The 10,372-nt window shown below is 39.4% G+C and overlaps 1 protein-coding gene across 9 annotated transcripts in view; it reads left to right on the top strand.

The window, feature by feature from the left end:
* Window positions 1-987: 987 nt before the first annotated feature.
* myo18ab (myosin XVIIIA b) overlaps window positions 988-10,372 on the top strand; it is a 126,718-nt gene continuing 117,333 nt past the window's right edge. For all 9 annotated transcript variants that reach the window (XM_063492376.1, XM_063492373.1, XM_063492372.1 and 6 more), the window contains exons 1-2: window positions 988-1,097; window positions 3,588-4,662. In XM_063492376.1, coding sequence (XP_063348446.1) covers window positions 3,673-4,662 — 990 coding nt within the window. In that variant the 5' untranslated portion in view covers window positions 988-1,097; window positions 3,588-3,672. The remainder of the gene's footprint in view (window positions 1,098-3,587; window positions 4,663-10,372) is intronic.

The following is a 10,372-nucleotide window of genomic DNA, read 5'->3' as shown; positions in this document are numbered from 1 at the left end:
CTCAACAGGTGATCCAGGTGATTGATATATGTATTTTTTGTCTGCTTATTTAGTTGTTTTTTGGGTTTTTTTGCCCCGTCCCTCTTCTCCGCTGTTTCCCCCCCCTCTTTCTTTCTCCCTTTTCTTTTCCTCATTCAAGTCTGTCCCGCATCTAGCAAGTGAAAATAAAAAAATAAAATAAAATAAACAATAAAAGGTAAAAAAAAAAAGAAGAATTTTTGAGATAAAAGGAAGGTTGGAGATCAGCCTATAATTAGCTAAGACTGGTGGGTCTAGGGATGGGTTTTTAAGTATTGGTTTAATTAATGGTTTAATTTAATTACAGCTTAAAGACTTGTGCTACATAGCTAATTATTAGAGATAGAAACATTACATAACACAAATGTTGATGGTTTGGAGGACGTAATTACTGAAGTTAACTCAGAAAGTTTTAATTGGAGAAAAATACTCTAATTAAATAACAATGGCACTGAAAGTAGCCGTACATAATGTTATATCTGTGAGATGATTCCAAGTTTTTTTCACTAATGGTTAAAATTTTATTTGTTAAGAAATTCATGAAGTCATTACCAGTTAATGTTAAAAGGAATGGTTGGCTCAACAGAGCTCTGACTTTTTGTCAGTCTGGCTACAGTGCTGAAGAGAAACCTAGGGTTGTTGTTATTTTCTTCAATCAATGATGAATAGTAAGATGTTCTGGCTTTATGGAGGGCTTTTTTTTTTTATAAAGCAGCAAACTATTTTCCCAGGCTTTCTTTTTCACTGGAGTTACATTATCCAGAGTCGTACATAGTAAACAAGTAGAATTATTAATAAGACAATCGACCGCTGTGTACAAATACTGTGGTAGTGGTACAGTTTAAATACACAACTCACAATTAAAAACAGTCTTTCCAGTAGTGTACCTGGTTACACTGTATGAACAGAAGGGGGAGTAGGTTGACCGCGTTTTTGATACAGTATTGACGCTTCAGAGCTGGACTGGGAGCAGCCTGCTATCACAACCAGAGCCTGAAAGCTTGTTTCTGTTCCCTACAAGCCGAGCTACACCCATTAACAAGGGACTAGCGAGGCTTCGTTTGAAGTATTGGAAAGCTGTGAGTATCTGTTCCTATAATAAGATATGTGCTTCTACTGAGAAGGCACATTTAGAGTTAAGGCAGCTGTGCTGAGACGGACAGGCAGTCAGTGGGGCTGACTGAATGATTTTCACAGGATCCCAGAGTGTTCCAGGATTTGCTTTACCAAAATGAGGGCAAAGAACTGAGGCTGTGACCTGAGCCAATTAGGCTAGTTAGCTAGCTAGACGCTAAATGAAAAGTGAAAAAAAAATACATAAAATATGTAACCTTGTGTTTTTGGTGCGTTCTCATTTGGAATAGCATAAAACAAGAGATATTGATTATTAGGTAACATTACCTTCATTTACAAAGCAGTAGCTCGGCTAGCTAATGTAGCTGAGAAGCTATACTTATTTTAGCTCTGTCATGCTTTTGTCCCCGACTTCACGCTTAATGAGAAGTGCGGCTGACAAATACGCTTTGTTTACGTTAGTGGTTAAGTATTAGTGTTGATTTAACTGCAGAAGCCAAGTAGATAAAAGGGAAGCAACTTAAAACTCTTAAGCCATTTAGCGTTTTAGCATTCCTTAACCAGTGCATACAGGACCTAACGCTACTGTTAGTGCAGACGCTCTTCGTTTATTTTGGCTACAGATGACAGAAGGTAATAATCTGAACGGACTGTTAAGGAAACCTTTACTGTTCTGGCAAATTGGTTATTCGATACTGTGTTGCTAAGCACTATATGTAAATCTGTACAACACGTTACCACGGTAGTTTTGCTGTATAGATATAAATAGCTGTGATGTTTGCAGTGCTAATCTGTTACACCTTTGAGCATATGACTACTTCATAACTGACAGTTTAGGCGCTTGCCTGATGAGGTTTTTATAACAGCTGAATGACCTTTTTTGCTGGAAATCCGGACTTATCTTAGCAGGAGAAATCACTGACATAATTCACCTATTCCACAGTTAAAATAGTAGGAGGTTTTTTATTTTTATTTTTTTGTAAATAAGAATCTCTGTGTATTACCCAGCAGTTTATAAGAACCAGGCTGAACCATGTGGATGTGCCTGCCTGGACTTTTCAGTTTGTGGCAGGACTCTACCTTATTTGTGAGGCTTAAACAAATGGTCTTGTCAAGCTTCTCCAGTGGGCTTTTTTAATGTAAGAATACTAGAAGTGTTCAGGGATGTAGGTCTGTTTTTTTTTTTTTTTGCAAGGGCGTCTACACATATGCTCTATGCAAACAATCAGGTTTGCTTAGATGTTTGATGCCAGCTTAAAAAATGTTTTTAACTTCATTCATTATCACTCATTCAGTCACCTGCAATTTTTTTACAGTCTTCAAACTAGATCTGGTCTGTGCATTTTAATAGTAGTAATATTATGTGTGTAATTACGGACATTTTTAACTATATGCAACAATACAGTGGTAAAAAATCCATTAAATAAGCAGGCAGAATCATGAAACAAAGCAGACAAAACAAGTTATATAAAGTGATATAAAAATGTAACTATGAGACAGTATAAATGTCTGTCATCAGATTATGCCACCACTAGCAATAATAATAATAATACATCCATCCATTCTGTTCCGTTTATCCTTGTCAGGGTCACGGGGGGAGCTGGAGCCTATCCCAGTGTACACCCTGGACAGGTCACCAGTCTATTACAGGGCTAACACATAGAGACACACAACCATTCGCACCTATGGGCAATTTAGAGTTACCAATTGACCTAACCCCACTAACTGCACGTTGGTAAGCACTGTTGTCTCACAGAAGGTCCTGGGTTCAATTCCACCAACAGGCCAGAGTCTTTGTGTGGAGTTTGCATGTTCTCCCACAGTCCGAAGACATCAATAATACTGATAATAATTATTGTTTATATTATTTAATTGTGACAGTAATGAGAAAAGGCAATTTTCTTAGCCTGTCTGACTGTTCTAGGTGTGTGAAAACATTAGGGAATCATTATTCTTTCATTATCACTGTTACAGCCGCATACTGTCCTGCTTACCTTAATTTTTTATTCAGTTACAACCTTTTGGTCTGTGTGACCTTCGTCAGGTACAAAGAAACAGTGTTCATACACGTTTGCATATATATACACATTGAGTAAGATTCAGCCAATTAGGGATTCCTGGCTATTAGGCATGTCACACCTGCATACTAGTCCACTCAAAATGTCAATGCAGTCATCAACAAGCCAAATAACGTTTAACATCGCCATCTGATCCGATAACCGGACGATCCATGTCTCTTATATATTCGGAAATTATCACTTAAATTCATAAATTGCCACAATTACAGAACCAGTTTACAACAAATATTCATACTTTATGCACAAATCAGTGATGTATAATATTTTAAAATACCAACATCGCAATATATAACAGTCACATATACAAACAAATACACTCATGGACACACACTGGTGTGCATGGAGAGCAGTTACTGTAATATTTAGCAGTTTAACAGAAATTGTTCTCTCTGTCTCTCTCTTTTTTTTAATTCTTAGCCTTTCCTCGCTGGATCATAGCAAACACACCTGACCTGAAGTCAATTCAGCCGAAAAGGGAACACTAAGTTAATTTAGTGCCACAATGTTTAATCTAAAGAAAAAGGAGAAGGAGAAGAAGGAGAAAAAGGAGAGGATGTCTGCAGCAGAGCTGCGCAGTCTGGAGGAGATGAGCATGCGCCGTGGTTTCTTCAACCTGAAGAGGGAGTCGAAGCGGGAATCTAGGAACAAGCTTGAGATTTCCAACCCCATTCCCATCAAAGTGGCCAGCACCAGTGATCTCCCCCTCACTGACATTGAATTAGATGGCTTGAGTAACCGAAGCAGCATGATCCTGGATGACCAACTAAGCATTGCCAGCTCCAATGATGATCTGAAGGGTGAGGGTGGAGGAGGACAGGATGGACAACGCAGCTCAGTGCGAGATCGAGTTGCTCACTTCGGTTCACTTGCCAAGCAGAACTCTACACAGATGATGAAACGCTTCTCCTTTTCCCAGAGAAGCAAAGAGGAGAGCCCTTCAGAGGGATCCACCCCTTCAGGCCAGAATTCTGCTGCCCCATCCCCACAGGTGGAGAGTAAAGTTTTCAGCATGCTCCGCAAGCACAGCCTCAAGCAGCAGCCTGGAGCAGAAGCCCCCAAAAGAATCTCCATTCCCGAAGTGGTCGATAAAACCTTCCCTGCACAACTCCAGCTGCCAGCTGTGGTTGCTCCAAGTCCACCTGAAACCCGTGAACTGGAACTCCAGCGCCGTAACACTGGTGACTTTGGATTTTCTTTGCGTCGCACTACAATGCTGGACCGCAGCCCTGATGGAGGAGTGTACAGACGTGTGGTTCACTTTGCAGAGCCTGGTGCAGGCACTAAGGATCTGGCACTGGGCCTGGTGCCAGGCGATAGGCTGGTGGAGATAAATGGACGAAATGTGGAGAATAAGAGTCGAGACGAGATAGTGGAGATGATCCGTCAGTCAGGAGACACGGTGAGGCTGAAGGTGCAGCCAATACTGGAGTTAAGTGAGCTGAGTCGCTTCTGGCTGAGGAACACGGAGGGGGTGCGCAGGGAGGCCAGACTGGTAAGGACCTCTTCCACTTATATATTGCTTTGTTGGTGATCAGCAGTGGCATACAACTTTTTGTCAGTTCTGCATATTTTGATTTTGAAAAGCCACGTCCCTTTCAAACATTATGTAAAAAGTACAGAGTAATTGTCTGTATTGCCAAGATGTAAAATTTGGGTGTTCCTGTGCTTATATTAATCCTTATCAATTGCTCATTGTTTTCTAGTTTATAAGTTAATTGTTAGTAGAAGCCTGGAGATTAAAACTTTCTTTAAAACGTACGTTTTGTGCTGCTGATTGAATATAGCAAAGATGACTTTTATTTTCCCTTTTATGGTTCGAAATTATATTTTTGTCCACTCATTTCAAACTCACTTAAAAGGCTCTAAACAGAATTTTCTTACTCCGCCCCCCCCGCCTCTTTTTCTTGGCTAAACCCTTTTTGATTTTATTATAATTACCTAACCCTTACTTAACCCTTTCACACCCAAGTTAATAATATGTTTTTTTCACAACAAGAATGTTCTGAACCTTTTTGTTTAGTTTGTTCTTCCTGCTTCTGTGTGAGGTTCCTTCTGCAGCCTCTAAACCCTTCTGATGACCTTCTGATCTTACATTTTCAGTCATTTTTGACTGCTGTCATCTGGCAAAGGCAGGTGAAAATGCTGACCTTAGTGGTGAGGGTGTAGCTACATGATTGATGTATTTTTAGGTTTTAGCCTTTACAGAGCCCTTCCTCAGCGGCAGCTAGGCACAGACTTCCATTTCTGCAAAGTCAGCTTTTCCTTCGTTTTTACCTGAAGTGCTGATACACTCAGCATAATGTGTATTTACACAGCACTGATTCCATCAGTACAACCACTGACTCGATATCTTACCGCTCAATGCCTTTTCATTGACAGAATTACTGTTTTCATTCGCCAATTCTTTCCTGTCACATTTACCAATTTAAACTGCTGTCAACACTTCACAGATGTTTAACAGTATTTAGGTTGTAACGTTGATTCACTGGGCATAATTGTGTATTTTCTAATAAGCTCTTAATTTGAAAATCCACCCCGTATGCTAATGGCAACTGAACGCAGTGTTAATGAAACTTGTATTGATGATTGCATGTTTAGCTGTCATAATGTACAAAACAACATTTTCAATAACCCGCTGAGTAGAATTGCAATGATTAGACAAGTAAAGATGGTAATATTTTGCTGATTTCCCCCCCCCCCCCTTTGTTTGATTTATATTTGGATCCTTGAACAGCTGTAATACTTTGTAGCTGAAAATCTAACATTCAGTTTGCGCTATTTGTATAGATACCTGCCTTTAACAGCATCTGAGTTTACTCCAGCGCGCTCAGTGTCCCGATCAGGGCATAGTTGGCAGTATCAGAGGACTTTGTTTGGCTTTGGATCAAGAGTCCTTGTGACACAGTCAGGCTGAAAGAGACTCTGATCCCCTACTCCCACAATGGAATTCATCTCCTCTGGGATGCAGGGAGTGACTGTGCAGCCCATGCTGCCTTTTTCTAAACAGGAGACAGAGGCAGTGGCTAACTGAGGAGGTCTTTCTCTACAGTGGCTGTTTGTTAGGAAAATGCTGCTCTGAGTACTGGATAAGGACTTACTTGTATCATGTGGGGAACTTCTAAAGTTTTCATGAAGCAAACAGGAAGTGTACACCGGAGGGAACTTTGTTTTAAGTGTATAGACAATGTTTGGTCAAGTACGCAAACATTCTGCACACCACAGAATGATCCCTTTTGTTGATTTTTTTATGTATGTTAAACAGCAGGCCTCTCTGTGTCTCTTTGTTCACTTTAATTGATATCACCAACTTGGGTTAAACAAAGGCAAGCTGACAAAGGGCCCATCATTCAATCTTGATAAAGTGTTGCCAAGTCACACTCCCAATTCCAACAGCAGCTGCTGGCTTTTCTGCATATTTTAAACATATTTTTAAAGCTAAGGTGTGTTGGTGCAATGAGTCTTCAACACAAGTATGAACACATTAAGACTTGATCAGGACTTGGAAGCAAGCAGACAGGATGCGCTATTGTTTTAGCTGTGACCAGCATGGACAGGATATTCTTAAAAAAGCACTGAGATATCTTCGGAAACAAAACAACACATAGTACAATCATAGCCATATGTTTAAACTAAGGCCAGTAGCTGGGACAGCTGATGTCAAAGCTTCTGTCAGTTGTTTTTAAAATGAACTTTTCTGCTGGTTATTTTGAGCATTCACTGATATTACTAAAAAACCATCAAAGAAATGTTAGTGGTGTCTTCGCTCTTATGTATTTACATTGCACTGGGAACACCAGTCCACAGAGAGAAACACTGACCAGCCTGGCTGACCCTTTGAAGGGCTGCTCTAATGGTTTCCAGTTGCTGCCATAATGGAAAGCCCCTAACATGACACAAAGTAAGCCTCTTATCCAATTATACTCTGAGCAGCGTTTTCCTGCTCAGAAGCCAGAGCTTCTGTCTCTTACCATGTTGTGTCCTGATGACTCTATTACACACACAAGCATACAAAACATGAAAACAGTGGCAGCCATGCCGCCACAGCTGGTAACAGCTAAGAAAAGTTTGGCACACTCATAGTGTCTTGACCTGCCAGTCACCTGGTCAAGGATATCCTGCCTTATCATCCTTTTTGATCTAACAGGGACTATCAAATTGTTATATTGATTGATTGTCAATTGTTATTGTCATGTTATATTCAGTAAGACTTGAAACAAGTGACTGAGACAGTTCCCGTTCTACTAAACAAGGGGGTGTCCTTTTTGTCTGTTTTTCTCCCTATCTTTTTGAATTTTGTCTTTGATTGTATCTGGCTTTCAAATGTCTTTACTGGCTGTCTCTGTATTAGGGTTTCCTACTTTCCTGATGGCTTTCTTTCTACGTTAAGGCTCATTAGGTGCTAAGATAGTGATATTTTAATTGTATAGAGGGCGAAATAATTAATTGGTCTCTTGCTGAATTTGTAAGTTTGCCTACTTTGAGAGAACTGAACAGTGTCTCTCCACCGAGTCACATTTTGCTTGTGCATCAAATACTTTACTCAATGACATGCAAAGTGTTAAGGTAATTTATTTATTTTATGATTATTTTATAATGTGTGTGGTCATCGCTATAGCAATGTGGCTGAGCATCCTGTGACCTGATTAGCGTTAGATACGAACGCTACAACAAAGGTGGACGTACCACTGTGTTGTTGGGTTTTTTTGGGTTTTTTTTTTAAAGCTTTTCTATCGTTGCTGGGTTTCAAAAATGGTGGTTTTAATTTTTTCACTTTGGAACCACGGCCGAGCAAGTAGTATTTCAGTACCAGGTACTATGACCTAATGGAAAACCTTTAAAACCGTGGCGAACCGTTACAAGTCGATCTGAGTAGGTACTAGTGGAAAAGGGACTTATCTGTCACTCCTAAGGCATACCTGACCATTGTCTCGATGTCCACATACATGTCCTGCACCACCCTCATATACTTCTGTGCCACATCTAGTTTCCTGATACAGTACCAAAGTTCTTCTCTTGGCTTACTCGGTCACCCTGACCTGCTGCCCATCAAGCTAAAAAGCTTCCTTTCTTCTTTGTCAGTGTCCAGCCTCTCATACAACTCAGTATAAGCCTTTTCTTTTCCCTTGTTCGCCTTTTTTCGAACAACTTGCCTCATTCATAATGCATGACACAAAGACCCACATTTTTAAGTCGCAATTTAATATATATTTTTTAGATGTTTTTATTTGATATCTTAATAATATGCAAACATCTTTTACATTAACATGTCTTCATATCATATTTAACAGAGGTCCCGCACAGTAAAGCGGGATGATTCGTTATGGAATAATGTGTTTAAGGCATTATTATATTACATTAGTTTGCAATGAAATGTAACTGAACTACAGAGAGACACTTCTTTTTGGTGACTTGTTGTCTAATACCGGAGCCTCAGTTTTTCGCTGATAAAATTAGCACATCCTCTCAGTCAGCTGAAGAAAAGTGAATGTTGGCCTATGACACTGTTAAGACACAATGACGTCTGTGGTGTTCTATTATAAACACGTATGAAAACAGTGATATGTCAAGTTTTTGTCTTGGATGAGTTCCTTAGTTCCATGTTGCGCTCCTCATTTTTCCATCTCAAATCCATATTCCCCCTAAAAAGTGTTCAAGTAGTGTTATTATTGATGTAAGCATATATTAAGTAGAAAGAATGCCTTAACTTGTCATGTAATTGCCATTGCCAGGAAGCTTACATCTTTAGTATTTGGCATACTTTTGCATAATTATCTCAGCTATATACAGCCACACCCTGTTAATTAGGATAACATGCAGCATGGAAATGTTTAAGTAAACCTGCTAACTAGTAAATATTATTCACATAAGACTTTAACAGCAGGAATAAAAACTGAAAAGGTCTGAAAGGAGAGGGCTGGGTGGAGCGTGAGAGAGACTGGAGGCTAAAGTAGTAAGAAGCCGTCTTTTCTTGTCTTAACAGGCTGCCTAAAAGCAACGGAAAGCACGTCTTCCCTTTAGGTCTCACTTTGGTATTTGTGGAATCTGTTTTCGAACAAATAGGCCACTTCCTGACCCTATCCTCCCGAGAATCTCTTGTGGAGGAAGAGGAATTAGTTTTTGAGGATCAGGGTTGATGGAGGAGGGAAGGAACTTGATGGGTTCATATGGCTTAGAAAACATCTTGGAAAACAGTTTACTGTATGGTTTTCTGTATGGTAAACTGTTTTCTACGATGTTTCTACATGCTGTATTTAAAAAAACTTTTTTTGTACGTTGTTATTCAGCATGATCTAAACGTCTGGAATCCAGAATAATGGACTCGGGATCATTGACTAAGACCGTGTTAAAGCTGGCAGTAGTTCTGTACAATCACAGTGTCCTAATTAATCTCAGTCAGATTTCTGCATTTTTATAGTATCAGTTAGACTGTTGTAGTTTTTGCCAAAAGAGTATGACATCTTCTGGCATTAGTTATTCAGATTAATTAATTAAATACCTACAGTACTGTGCAAAAGTTTTAGGCAGGTTTCATAAATGGAAGTCTTAATCATTTGTTTTCATCAATAAACAAAATGCAGTGAATGAACAAAAGAGAAATCTAAATCAAATCAATATTTGGTGTGACCACCTTTGCCTTCGAAACAGCATCAGTTCTTCTAGGTACACTTGTACACAGTTTTTGAAGGAACTTGGCCGGTAGGTTGTTAACATCTTGGAGAACTACGCATATATCTTCTGTGTATGCCGGCTTCCTCACATCCTTCTGTCTCTTCATGTAATCCCAGACATACTTGATTATGTTGAGATCAGGGCTCTGTGGGGGCCATACCATCACTTACAGTACTTCTTGTTGTTCTTTTCGCTGAAGATAGTTCTTAATGACTTTGGCTGTGTGTTTGGGGTTGTTGTCCTGCTGCAGAATACACTTGGGGGCAATAAATAATCATTTATATTTCTGAAAGCATTCTTTTCTTATAGCATTTTTTTCACATCTGCCTAAAACTTTTGCACAGTACTGTACATGCATATATACCTAAATAAATAAAAAAATACTGCAGTTGCTCTTGAAGACAAAAAGCTAATCACACCAAAGGAAATAAAATGTTCTTTGTGTACTTCTAGGCAGAGCAAAAAATGAAGACGTATCAAAAGCTTTTAGCCATGCACATCACATCAAGTCATGGCTAACAAGCAGTGGAGTG

This window comes from Pelmatolapia mariae, linkage group LG14 (genome assembly GCF_036321145.2).
Source record: "Pelmatolapia mariae isolate MD_Pm_ZW linkage group LG14, Pm_UMD_F_2, whole genome shotgun sequence".
In the NCBI taxonomy this organism is placed as follows: domain Eukaryota; kingdom Metazoa; phylum Chordata; class Actinopteri; order Cichliformes; family Cichlidae; genus Pelmatolapia; species Pelmatolapia mariae.
Note: the sequence above shows the minus strand (reverse complement) of the source record. Positions and strands in the feature narration are given on the sequence as shown.